At 31.1% G+C, this 14,368-nt stretch overlaps 1 protein-coding gene and 1 long non-coding RNA gene across 9 annotated transcripts in view; one reads left to right on the forward strand and one right to left on the reverse strand.

Annotated features, from left to right (window-relative positions):
• LOC141458256 (uncharacterized) overlaps positions 1–14,368 on the forward strand; it is a 30,396-nt gene that overhangs the window by 2,997 nt on the left and 13,031 nt on the right. For 3 of the 8 annotated variants that reach the window (XR_012460843.1, XR_012460845.1, XR_012460847.1), the window contains exons 1-5: positions 7,622–7,760; positions 8,344–8,546; positions 9,987–13,154; positions 13,901–13,974; positions 14,052–14,248. This is a non-coding gene — a long non-coding RNA (uncharacterized lncRNA). Of the gene's footprint in view, positions 1–7,621; positions 7,761–8,343; positions 8,547–9,986; positions 13,155–13,472; positions 13,579–13,900; positions 13,975–14,051; positions 14,249–14,368 lie in introns of those variants that run through there. The other 5 variants (XR_012460850.1, XR_012460849.1, XR_012460844.1 and 2 more) reach the window with 5 other exon arrangements.
• Positions 10,201–14,368, reverse strand: part of LOC141458251 (uncharacterized) — a 31,527-nt gene continuing 27,359 nt past the window's right edge. Inside the window, exon 3 of the mRNA XM_074135989.1 lies at positions 10,201–12,332. Within this exon, the coding sequence (XP_073992090.1) occupies positions 10,815–12,332 (1,518 nt within the window). The 3' untranslated portion in view covers positions 10,201–10,814. The remainder of the gene's footprint in view (positions 12,333–14,368) is intronic.

The following is a 14,368-nucleotide window of genomic DNA, read 5'->3' on the forward strand; positions in this document are numbered from 1 at the left end:
GATCTTCCCCTTCACGGAAAGTAATTGAAATAATCTATGATCACATAATTAATTCCTTTTAAATAAAAATATTTTGATTCTATATAAGGTTTCATTTATTGTAGAGGCTCTAACCATATTTCTTGAACTACTAATTCGCTATCTCCACTACAGTACCTTGCTTACCTTTTGGAAGAGAAAATAATTGTCCCGCCCGCCCACCCGGCGAATTAATCTACATAAGTAGAAGCCAACACAACATGGCCATACGAGAAAGAAGTGCAATCAATGTAATATTGTTTTGACACTGTTTGTTATTAAAGCTCAACTATACTTAAATTTATTAGCAGTAATATAATACCAGGTAAAGATAATATTTTAATGTTTTAAAAAACGCAGTAAGTATAATAAATTAATAAATAAATACATGAGGTAATTAAAACGACCATTAGTTGGCAAAATAGCTGTAAGGTAGCAGCAACTAATATTCAAAATATTGCTTTGGAGCTACTAGCTTTTTTCATTTCTTTTTTAAAAGTTTTAATTAGAAGTACCTTTTTCAAATTAGGCCGAAAATTTGTTTTTATTACCTTTAGTAATAAATTTATAAAAATATCGAACGACATGAATTTGAGTAGAGCTCAAATTCAAATACATACTACATAAAATAATAGAAATTCAATGTACTACATTTACCTACTTCAATAGTTCTACTTCTTATTAACATTTTAATTTTTTTAATTGTTCACGCTAAATAGTCACATTGTTATCGTTAGATCTTGATGATAAGTTCTATTTGAGGCTACTCACACATCCAACGGTTACAGCTTTAGTTTCCGCTTTTTTTTTTTTCTTTTTTCTTTTTTTAACATAAAAGTACTTTGTGAAGATGATGTTAAAAAAGATAAGTACATTTGCTGATAGAATTTGTAAAGGTGTAGACGTGAAATCAGAAATGCTGATTACTTATAATTATCAGAAATTATTCTTTTATTTTTATTCATACATCGGATAAAACACAATCATTTATTAGAAAAAGAGAAATCTTTATTCATTCAATCATTTTATGATAAATATACAGATGTATTATTTGTTTTAATACACGATTGCAATTATAACACGTATAAAATTTATAATATATTCAAATTTTATAATTTATTTGGCAACATTAACATTGGATTGTTAAGTTAACAAATCTTTACCATTTGTGTGCACTAGAAAAACAAGTTATTGTGTTTGTAATTTTTATTAAAAGTAAATAAACATTAATTAGGATCAAAAATATATTATAATTTAAATGCTATTAAACAATATAAATTGGAATTTACTGACACTGTCAGTCTAGGTGTTTAAATAAAAGCTCTATTGTAGATTTATCGTTTTTGGTAACAATTTAAAAAATATAATTTTTAATAGTATAAGGTAATTAATTTTTTATACCAAATTTATTTTCGTTAAACCAATTTAATTCACTATAATTCTGTAACAGTAAAATATATTCTCCAACCCTGAAGATGACATAATTCCTTGGTTGAAAGCTTGGCAAAAATTAAAAAATTATGACTGAAATTGGCAATATTCTATCTTCTATTTTGAAGTACTTTGTTGCTGTCCAGTCACTTCTGTTATCTGGTGTTGCTTTATAACAACTGACTTGTGTCCAGTAAGTGCTGGTACCTGCTGGCGAGAGCTGAAATTAGTTTAAGTAATATAATTCGCTTTTTTAAAAATGAAATAATAAATCTAAAAACTCTATAATTATTAAAATATTAAGTACCTTCGTTCAAAATTTATTTTAAAATGAATCTAAAGCTTACAAATAAAAATCATTTAAAGGAGAAATGTTACTTTGTTCGGCTATTTGTAGCAGAAGTAGCAGAAGGAATACATTCATGTTTGCTGAACTTAATTACAATCGAACCTCATCAATTAATTGATAATGAACGATATGTTTATTATAATTAGTTAATTACAGGAATAAATATGTACAACTAAATATAAGATCCTCATTCCATCAATTTAGGTATCTATTAATTCTATCAATTTTATATAAAAAATAAAATTATGATTGACTTGGACATTAGATATTGCATACTTGTAATTATTGTTCATTGTTTTTGGTGACTGATTCTATTGCTGATTCTGATCCTATTGCATACTCGCTCATCTATTCATACATCATTCAATTTGTTAAGAATAATTGATTATCGCTCCAGAATGAATCACATGTCAAGGTTTGTTTTAGAAAGGTACATTCTCGTTGAAATCAAAATTAAAATTGAGCATTCACAAATTTAAGTTCCTGTGACGAAGTGGATCGTGTAATACACCTACCTGTAAGAGTGAAAATATGGTTAGAATCGAATTAATTTTAGTTAAGTTGAAAGCATATCACTATCTAGAAAATTTAATATAAACTACTGCTTCGGCAAACATTCTCAGTCATAAAAAGTATATGTTGTAAACCTGTAAGAGAGAAATATTCAAAAATGTGCATTAAGTTGCTTTAAGTTGTTTTGTGCAGTACAGGTTTCTTACCATTATTCCGTAATTAAATTTTCCTGATGCAGTTAGTACTAGGTGCAATTACTTATAAAAATAATAAAATATAAAATTCCATTTCCGTATTGCACGTGAATTTTATGTAAATCGTAAACCATTCAAATCAGAAAAAGCCTAGATTTAATCTATTCCTAGTCGACCTAGATTGCTAAACCCAGAATAATGGTCCACCATAGAAAAAAGTTTCTGTGAACAATAAATGGTAGATCGATCCTGGATCAACCGAATTTATTACGTCCCATAGCCTCAAATTATGAAGTAGAGGTTCAAATTACCTTTCATGGTAAATATATATATTTTTTATTGTTCTGATAAAATAAAGATTGATTGGCCAAGACATATTCAACATTAATCAAATATACTTTAATTATTTCATCAAAAACATATTAAACTGACTCATGATGTTAATAAATTAATTCAGTCACTATCAGAAGGCCAAACCTTAACCTGAAATCGGTTAATTGTTAATTGTTCAATTAGTCGTGGATAAAACTTTTGCATTTCCTATTATACTAGCTACATCGTATAATATATAAAAAGAAAGTTGGTATACTTTATATATTCTATGAAATTGGATCAATGTTACATAGGATACTACTATAGCAGAGTAACATTTATTTCTTATTTACTGTTCATTTAAATTATTTCACTTAAGGAAATATAATTCTTACCAGTAAGGAAGTAATCTCAGAGAACAATTATTCTGCATCAAGTAACAATTTTTTTAAATAGCGATCTTGTTTTTTGAAATTCGTAATTAGGAAGTTTAAGTTTTTGCCTTTAAATTTTATTTTATTGATTTATATCTTTTTTGTTTTACAATATAACAAATATCAAATGTATTTTCCATCACTAAAAGACAAATAATGGTTCGATTAGTGCCATTTCTTATTTTTTGTAGAAAGTGAGTGGGTTTTGAGGTAATTTATACATCTTTTAATTTATTTCTCGTAGGCCGTAACAAAGAGCGGTTCATTTATTTAAAACTGAAATAAAAACTAGCTGCCTCTTATATTTTATTATTATTATTATTATTTCTTTTTTTGAGTTATGGGGCGTCGATACAACATTAAACTCTCCTCCGGGGTCCTTTCAAAAGATACTAAACTACTTTTGCAACAGGAGGAATTACACTAGCCATTCTTCAGGGATCTTGGAAAGTGTCTCAGCCTAAAATCCAAGCTTTTCTTGACAGCAGATCTACCAAAACTGTTTAACTGCAACCAGCTCAAAGAGAGAAGATACTTTGCATATCCCTATCTAATTCTTTTGGGCAAATCTTTACCTGGAGACACTTTTATGCGTCCTTCGAATGCTTCCTTAGCCCACTCACTCTCCAATCATTAATCTTCCCATTAAAAAATAACTGCTTTTCTTTTGCTGGCATATGATTGCTCAAGGCTATAAAACAATGTGATGATACCTTCTCCCAAGCGCCTCCATTCTTTTGTTGTCTTTTATCCAAGCCTTTTCGGAAACCTTGAAAAAAATGTATAGTAAAGAATTCATCTTATAATATAGCTCATACAGTTCTTCGACAATTGAAGATATTTTATACAAGATTAGATTTCACGTTACTAATTTCTATGAGCCTACACTACCGCGATCAAAAACTCTATTGTGGTACCAAGTTACTCTTTTGTGTAAAATAATAGTTCTTCTCTTACATTTTTCAACTAATTTGAAACGCTTACATGTCTAGCCCAAATTCTTGAATGAAGAATACCTGAAAATATCCTCTATTTTTTTTGTTGTTAATCACCCTGCTATATAACCATCAATTACAAAATCCATCTTAGAAGAAAATTTGTGAATTAGATTGGTAAAAATCATCTTAGGAATTGTTTCAAAGGTACTTCTTTTGCAGCTATAACTGATTTTATCATACATAATGTTTCTGCATGGCAGAACTTTGCCTTTGTATATTCAGTTACCTTTATAAAACAGGAGAACACTTTTATACAACGCCTAGCTACTGACCTTTAAGCAAAACAGGTGTTCTAATTTCCTTTGAGTAAAAATCCGTTCGTCTTAAATATTAATCCAGCCTTTATTTAATTACAATTTTCATTTTATAATTATTTTAGATCCAAACATATAGTTTTATGAGAATTGCTAATATTGCTTTACAACATTAGTTTTCTTACGGTGAAATTAATTTGTTTTTCTAAATTTAGAGCTGCGTAAGAGAAGTTGTTCCAAATGAACTACGAGCCAACAAAAACTAAAAATCAAGTTCCTTCTCTTTTTAACCTTGAATGAAATTACATGTAATTACAAAACTAGAGTTACTGTTTTCTTTTTTTAAGTCACTAAAAATATCTTTAAATCTTTCAATATCCGGTGTACAATCTCTTGCAACATCACTACATTGAACACATTTTGTACTTTCTAACCGTATTATTTCTTTTTTACTCTTTTTAAACTCCTTTTGATTGTGTTTGACGTTTACAGTGTTTCAAGGACAGTAGACCTAATCTAAGTACTTGTCAGGAGATTGCTACAAATGTAATAAACTTACTTCTCGGTTTAAAAATGTTTTAGATCTATTGGCTCTAGGTTTTCCTATTTTTATTTCATTATTACCATTATAATTAATGAGATTTAACATCTGTAGTATAAGCGTCTGGAACTTTCTCAGTAGCTGCCAGCCTTGAACATTGTTCCTTCGCTACAGTATTTAGTTTATTCAGGGGCCGAAGGAAAAGAATTAGTTTATCACCTATTTAACTACTTCTCTTGGATCTAGGATTTAAGATACTTGATGCAAATTAATTTAGCCCAATTTTAATTGATTAATAACTTTTGAATATTAAATATTCCTTCAGTGTGGTTCATTATTTTACTTCGCTTTTTCACTCTGTTATTTATTTTTTATGGTGAAATTTCGATTAAATGATAAAATTACTGCGATCATATTTCACCCCAAGTTTGCACTTCCTAAACAATACTAATGGTACGATGTTTATAATGCGATTATTATTTATTTCAGGCGACAAATATAAATTAGATATATTAAACCCAAAAGCTAGATTCTCAAGGAGATAATTTGTCTTACTACTGTTTCATGCCTTATCACAATGTAGTATTTTTAATACAGATACGGCTCTATATTAATAATTGTCATTACTAATTTCCCCGCCAATTGCATAATAATAAAAAACAAAAAACACTCACTTTAATTTGCATGTTGATATGTCGCACTATCGCTTTCATCAGGCATATTTCTACTGTAAACTTTCACCAAAAACAAAATTAACAAATTTGCCTGAGATACGATCATTGACCCGCCAGTCTTAGAAATTCCTTTATACTGGACTTTCAAACCATATCTTGCCCTACAAATTATAATGTAATATTATTATAACATTTTTAATTTCTGCTTTCTCAAAAAAAAAAATAAATAAATAAAAATACATTTTAGCAAAACGGCTGCTTGTTTGAATTTATTAGATCCATATCTTACGAAAAAATAAATTAATTTGGGCAGACTATTTTATAGTTTGCTTTTAAAATTGCTCTTACCTTATCTATGTAAAAAAAAAATTGTGATTCTCTATTCAAATCTTGTTTGTGTTGTATTTTATTTCTCCAACTGAAAATAAAACTTAAATATCATTCCAACAGATTAAGTTTTTTTTTTATATGTCTGAAAGCAGCCAGCCACAAAAAGCAAAAGTCAAACAAGTTAATTCTGTTAGAGAAACTGCGTTTAGGTTTGAAATTTGTATTCGCACTGATCATCTTATTTTCTGTTGCGGTTATAGTTTTCAAAAATAAAAAAATTGAGCGGATTGATTGAAATTAGAAAGAAGGATAACGATGTAAATAACCAATTTTACATAGAAAAAAAAAACATTTTTTGTTAAAAATAAGTTCTCGAGTTAAGATACATATATTGCTGAATACTTTCCCTAGGAATAACAAAAATATGGGTTTTAGTAGAGATAAAAACAAAAATTAATGCCAATAAATATGAGATATACTGAAAAATTCCACTGTAGAAGGCAGATTTTTAATTCCTAAGAATTGTAATAAAACTTTTTACAGAATTATTTGTGAGGTAAACATTATACTCTAAATTCCTCATAAGTGAGAGTAATTATGTAATAACGAAAGAAATCATTAATGAAGTTAAAAAAAAGTCCATTGGCATTTGTAACATTATCTTTTTGTCAAATCAGATTTGTCTTCAAGTAGAAATGTTTGATTACCTACATTTTTATTCATTCAGGGCTAAGTATATCGAAATTAAATCAATATTCAGCTTCTAGCTGATGTACACAAGTTACAAATTAAAAAAATTATTAACATTTAAACTCACCAAGAGATAAGACAGCAGTGATACTTTTTTACAGCACTTCTTGGTCTTGGACTTGATTCATTCATTTTTTCGTGAAAGATTATTAAACAATCATTGCATTGTGTTTCGGTAATTAGAAAGTGAAAGAATATTATGGATCCTTTAACTGTATGTTATAGATATTCAGTTCCATTATCTTCTGTATGGCACAATACATAGTTTGATTCCGCCATAACTTAGCTGATGAAATCTCATCTTTTAAATAGTCTCTACAATTTTTTACTGATATAGATGAACAACTGGATGGATGAAAAGTACTGGAAATAAAAGAATTAATTATTAAGATCTAATCTGACAAAAGGTTATCTGCTAGTACTAGAATAAATTTAACCTTATTTGATGCTGGCTGTTACCTATTGTTTAGTTGAGCAAGTTTAGCCAACCCAACCCACCAACCCTGTGTTTTTGGCAGACCACTTTGGAAATGCACTATTGTAATATACAAAGTATTAAATATAGTGAGTTTATTGCACATTCGAACTGTGTGAATATTGTAAGTGACATAAATATCCTGCCTTCGGTGTCAGCCTGCTTTTCTTTCATCCTGAAGAAGATGAACTCCCAAGACAATTGAAAATATATCTCTGGAAGAAATTAACTCTCGCAGAAGTGCTTTTAACAGAATTTGCCGGGAAAATTCTAAATTCTTCATTCTAAAGTGTGAAAGTTTGTTGCCTGCGAATTAATTTACTTCTCGATGTTACACACTACTTTCTGATTCTGACTACTTATTGATTGTGCCTAGCAACAGATTAAAAGCAATAAAAAAGATGACAGGAATACCATAAATGATGTATGAAGATCAAAATTATTTGATTCTTTACAATCAAAGAACTTATGAAGCCAACTTTATGTCGTAAGAATTTATTATAATGAAATTAGGTGATAATTAGACAATATTATCTCACAGATTAAAATGATTGCTATCAAATGCAATATACGATTGCTAAAACATTATGGTTACTACATATCTTTATTTATCCAACCTACTTTAATAACAACTTTCGACCGTTCTGATCCAATTTGGTTTTCGTATTTCTTAAATCCGTTTTTTTTATATACATAATAACAGCTTTTTATTAATCTTGCCCAATACTTTTTGACGTTTTAGTCATTAGCTATTATTGGAATGTTGTAAAACTTAAATTGGATTATTGCTTTTTTACTTAAACACTTTTTGATATTTATTTCTAAAAATCGTTTACCAAACTAATGCCATTTTTTCATTTAGATTGTATTTCTTCCCAAAGCGAGGGATTTTCACCGAGTTTGTTACAGATTTTGTGATTCTCGAGAGTACATTTTAGGGATAAAATAAACGTACATATGAACTTGCTATCAGCACCAGGGATAGATATACGTTTTATTTATTATGTTCAGGACTTTATCCCTTCGAAACTTAGAACTTTTATTAACAAAAATTACTGTAAAATTTGCAGGCTCTATTTTCTGACGGCTGAGATCATGAGTTTTTAAAGATGATGTTCAGATGTATGCAAACTTAAGATTGGCGAATAAAAATCATAGAAGAAATAAAACCAACTTAGAAATACATCAGAAATCTGGACATGCCTGTTAATGTAGCAATCAACTCTTCCTTACATAAGTAGTTCGTAAATGGAATTCTTGATATCAATATAAGGTAAGCAAAAGAATTAAAAAAAAAGTTCATTCTCAACCTGTATAAGTGCATCTCCGTAATTGTTGCAAAATAACTTTAATTGGCTCAAAAGTTCACATTAATTTATGTCTACTGTTGCAAGAAACCAATGGTTGAACAGGACCGTCTGATTTTAAGTTACTTTTATGTGGGTTAGCTGATTATGAAATATAAAAACAGTGAAATTCAAGGAAAATATTTCTATTTGCGTCTAAATGATTTTTATAAATGGAAAAAAAGTTTTCTATAAGACGACTATTGACCTGGGAAAAGTGAGATAATCTTTATTGTGCTTTTAAAAAGTTGCATAATAAAATATCAACAAGCTAGAAATAAATATGTTACTTAATAATTAATTAAGGACTACTTACGTTATTGTTGGTTTTTCCACTTTTTTTGCTTGAGCACGAAAAATGTTTTTTTCTGTTCTGAAAAATATTAGCATGGACTTTTCTAGATAGCGCATTCTGGTCTTTCTGATGACCTCCTTCAAGCAACAGTTTTTTTAAAAATTAAACATTTAGAATATTAAAAGAGATTTAAAAAATCAGTTTAAATTCAGAAAGTAAATATAAAAAAGTGTATTTTTCATTTTAACACGCCTCATTTCCTGTGGGCAATAAACTAACATATACTAAGCTCTTAATAGTTATTGCTTTTAAAAAACTAACCAAGTTCCTTCTTCCAAAAGTTAGGTCACTTCACTATTTCTGTACAGAGATTACAAAAAGATATTACGATTTGCGGTTCTCTGTGGCTTTTCTAAGAGTTTGCATTGTAAATAATGCCGCAAGTGATGGGATATATTAAGCTTTAAAGATAATAGATTTTACAGGGAGCTCCAAATTTTTAGTGATAGTTTCCGAAATTAGATCCTTGTAGGTGTCACAATAAACCGTACTGGTCGCAGTGATGTAAGCTTGATGAGTGACCACCATGAAATCTACCCCGTAAATGAGAAAGTGATTTTAAGTGGTTTTCTGGAATCTAGTATCTATGAGATCACTTTTACCCAGAGTTGACTTGTGGTGGCCTTCAAATCTAGACTAAAGTGCATCGCAATTGGCCTTTTAATTATCACAATGAATGAATTATCTACAACTCTACTAAGTGCTCATTTACTTGAGAGAAAATGAGGTATCTGAGGAAAGTTTTTCGTACAAAAGAATATGACCTGCGAGAGTTCGCGCCAGATTTGTTTACTTCAACACTAATGTAAGATGAGGTGTGAATACATTCTCCAATACTTGAATAAATGTGAAGGAACTTTTAATAATAAGATACGTAGCTGAAATCGTTAATGAACAACTTAGGAGAATTAGTATTCAACAAGTGATCCTATTTTAAGAGAAAGTGTTACCTTCTTTTTATCTACATATATAAAAGGAAGAGTCTTCCGTCATTTATGTATTTTCTTTCCAGGTCTGGAATAGGGCGTGTGTGGTGTGAGAAGAATGTGTAAATGATGATGCAATGCTGTAGCGAAAATTCCTGAGTTAAATACTACAAAAGGAAGTAGAGCTGTCTATTAACTGGACTGGTTCACATAAATCGTACATATATATCTTCTTCCTCTACACGTCGTTTTGAAAGCTATAAGGAAGGTGGATTATGTAATCAATAGCATATAAAAAAATTAAGTATTTATCATTAGATTTATTTTATTTATTCACTCAGACCAAATCAAAATTTACAATGTACAAAACAAAAAATTATTTTTGCTAAATATGACAAAACAAAATTTTAAAAAAATAAACAAAACAAATACGACTATATGAAAATAAAATACATGGCCTCTACAAGAAAAATCTGAAAGTGCTAAAAATGAAAAACTAATTTGTATATTTATTTAATTTTTGACTCTTATATTGCTACCTGATAGGTAGTTAGTGCCTCCTTATGGTACTTGAATTAATATAAAATAAATAGCGTATTCCTTTCTTTCATTTTTTAGCGCCACCTTTGTCTTTTCAAAGGAGGGAATTCATTATTCTTGGCAGAGAGGATTCTGGACTAGTCTGTCTCAACCTTCGAATAAATATAAGGAGAGTTGGAAATAAAACTTATATTGGTCGCAGTTTATTTCAAAAAAATTCCTTTGCTCAAACAAAGATTTTTTGCGACCTGATCGCAAGCAATAAACTTTCTCCCAAACACACATATACATATTTACAACAAGAAAATATAAAAAAACAAGAATTTCCAATTTAGAAAAGCGCTCTTATTTTTTTTTTATTTACTCATTTTTTTTTAGAGAGCTAAAGAATGTCCGCGAAGAAAAGCGTCAATTTGGCCATTAGACAGACCCGTCCTATCACCGTTTGGGGTCACGAAGAAAAATGGTTGTGCTGGAAGTGGATTGGCAGCGTATTGTTTTGGCGAAGAAGTAAACCTTTGAGGTTCTTGCTGTAACAGACTAGCTGGGTATCTTTGTTTTTCTTGTTGTTTCTTCTGTTGAGCAGCGAACAACTGTTGCGATTGTTGGAGCAAGTTTGATTGTTGTTGTTGGAAGATCTGTTGTTGTTGGTTGTATGGATTTGGTGGCGGGGGACGGGAAGCGAACGGTCGCGGCTGGAAGAAATGGGCTTGTTGAGGCTGTACAAATGGTTGCAGCCGACCGCGGAGATTGAAATCCGCCTGAGCTTGCGGTAACTGCTGATAGAGCACCGTATTATACTGTCCCGATTGGGGATCAAATACCAGTTCTGAAGTGTAAATTGGTTGACCTGTTAATGCTTTTGATGGGATTGCCGGCCTAGGGGTTGATACAACGTTGTGCTCAAGTTGGAAGTTCTTTAGTTCTTCGTCCAAGTTGAGAGAAGCAGGTGCAGATGTGGCAACGGCCGGCCGTTTACTGTATGCAGGAGATGCCGTAGGGGTCGGAGAAGGTGTCGACAGGTGCAATAACTGTGGTCTGTAAGTGGTTGCTGGGGGCTGTGTTGACGCCGGTCTGGGAGTGATAGATACAGACTGTCTCGGTTGGCTGGCCAACAACAGATTTGGTCTTGAAGTGGGCGCTCCTTGTCTCAACACTTGCGGCTGCACTTCTTGTTCCAGTTGGGCAAAAGTTGGAATTGGGTAATTCCGTACAAGTTGAGGACGTGCTGTAGGTTGTGGTCTTGGTGAATGTTGAAGTGGCTGTATGGGTCGAGGTGGGATATTGGGTATGTTTTCTTCACTATCCTCTGCGCTATCTTGATTGTAGCTTTGATGGAATAGAGTCTGTGCAGGTCTTGGTGGTTTGGACACAACTGCTTTTGATTTCGGTATCAGCGGTCGTCTGGGAATATTGGGTGGAATATTTTCCTCGCCAGAATCAACTTCTTGACGTTCTTCTTCCTCTTCTTGAACAGAATTTGGATCACAAGGATTGCCTGATACATAAGTGAATTCCCTCTTGTTACCATCTGGGTCTATGTAGCCATATTTTCCCCTAACCACACAGTCAGTTCCTCTGGTTTCTTCCTTAAAAGAACCATCGGCCGCTTCATAGCCAAATGTAAAGGAACCATCATCATTGAGCTTATTATAGTTTCTAATCGTTTGCACAGGAGGCGGTCTAACTCCTACAGGCTTCAATTTCGGTTGAAGCCTTGGCTGACCTGTCGCTCGGCCGTAAGTATCTTGCCTAGAGACGAGTACTGGACCTTGATCATCTTCTTGTTCAGCATAGTATTCTACTTGTTGCGGTGAATCTTCTAGGGAGTCTGTGCTTACTGGTCTCACTCGTACTCTTCTTGCTTGCGTGCTTAGCGTCAGTGCTGCCGTCTGTAACAGACGAACAAAGTTTGAGATTAAAAGTTTTTGTCACCTGTTCAGAGTTTATGTTTATGAGCAATCTAAAAACTTAGCATGCAGTTTTGTTAATATGATACCAAAATACGTCTGTTGGAACTGCATTATATTGACGTGTTAATCCAGTTTGAGTTTTGTTTCTGTTTTTATTTTGTTTCTAATGGCTCCAATGTATTTCATTAAACTAAGTAAACTATTTACCCATTTAAGTGCGTATAAATTTTATTTGAAAAGTTTAAAATAGTGATTTTAAAAAAAACTTTATTTTATTTTCTACTAATATTTTCCTTTGCTTTTAACAGGTCACCATTGCGGTTAACCGGTTCAATTCAAACTTAAAAATGTGTGGTTTACGGATCTGAACAAAAAATGGTAGAAAACAATTTCTGGAAATTAAGTGTTACGATATACAACCCATTTAAACTGTCTATCTAAAGAAATAATTACTGCAAACTCTTTGTTCATCTTCAAACGCCTAACATCAAATTATCTTTAAATTTTTAAAGACTAACAGAAGTCATAACAAGTGTTCCAAGTATGTATTTGTACAAGAATTGAAATGGGCCATTGTCGTGATAGACGCTCAATAAAAGGTTAGATGGAATACTAAAATTCTTCTTTAAGTAATGAAGAAAAGAACGTGCAATGAAAGGACAGAAAATGTTCATATGAGAAGGAGGACAAAATAAAGAGTCGAGGACATCTTCTCTGCGCTTACAATAAGTGACAGAATCTTGCACCATGCTCTTATCTTACATTACATTTTCATTGTAGCTCATCTTTATATTTTCAGAGGTGGGGGATGGTTAATTGTGATAATTTGTTCATAAAACCCCCTTCTCCCTCCTTATTTATATACAAGGGGAAATTTAGTTAACATTTGCATTTTAATTAGAACATCTGCTTTTGGGTTCATCATAGAAATTATAGAAAAGTCCAACGAACATTGTAGAAATTCAATTTTATGATTTACAAATATTTAAACCTCTCTATCAGATCTAATCCGTTACTAGAACCTGTTTGCTTACCACTCAGTACTTTTTCTTCGAAAAGAAAATGAAAGTAACCCAAATCAGTAACCCTTATTAATAACTTTTCCTTTTTTTTTTTAAGAGCAAGGCGGACTACTTTTCCCTCCTTGAAGTATAATAAAATGCAAAAACATGTTAACCAGATATTGCATAGTTCACAACTTGTTTGGATTTCAGTTTAAACTTAGGTTATTATTTTAAAAAAATACATAAAACAATTTAAGCAGCATTAATCAGGTTTTACAGTCTGATATATATATATATTTTTTTAATTCAAATCAAAAGTATAATTTATTGACACATTATTATTATTTTTATTAATTTAAAATAAGTTCCTTAAATTTTAAAAGTGTAAAAACTTTAATAAAGTATAAGACAAAATTGATCAACTAGAAGAGCTAGCTAGTAGTTTACTTTACTGAATGAATTCTGCATCTGCTAGTAATTTTCCCGTAGAAAAGATGTACGTGTACTAAAATTAATCTTTAACTTTTATATGAAACATTTTAGGGCGCTTTTTTGACGAGAAATAAGGACAGCCCTAGGCCCTAATTTAATAACGTACACAAGGATTAAATGAGCTGGTAATAATATTCCGAATTTTAAGAAAATGAAGCGACCATAAATGCGATTTTTTTGCCATTTTTTTTTATTTTTACAGGTAATATTTTCCCTGTGCCATAGAAAAGTAGTGTTTAGTACACGGTCTGAATGCATGTTTACCTAAGAAACGAAAATCAGGCAACTTGACGGAACCGAAACTATATACTTCGATTAGGTCTAAACAGAGGTCCTGGACTTTATCTTAAGAGATCATAATTTCTGGCCTGGAAGTACAGTTTTACTGGATGCCAATGAGTAAGTCAACTCTGTTTATACTTCATTTTTAATTTTAACATTAATCATATCTGGTTTAAGGTGATTTGCATATGACCTCCTCGAATTTAGTGGGCAGTCTTGTTGTTTTTGCCTTGAAAG

Source organism: Rhodnius prolixus, unplaced genomic scaffold (assembly GCF_049639745.1).
Source record: "Rhodnius prolixus isolate KJV_2025 unplaced genomic scaffold, Rpr scaffold_5, whole genome shotgun sequence".
NCBI classification, from domain to species: Eukaryota; Metazoa; Arthropoda; class Insecta; order Hemiptera; family Reduviidae; genus Rhodnius; species Rhodnius prolixus.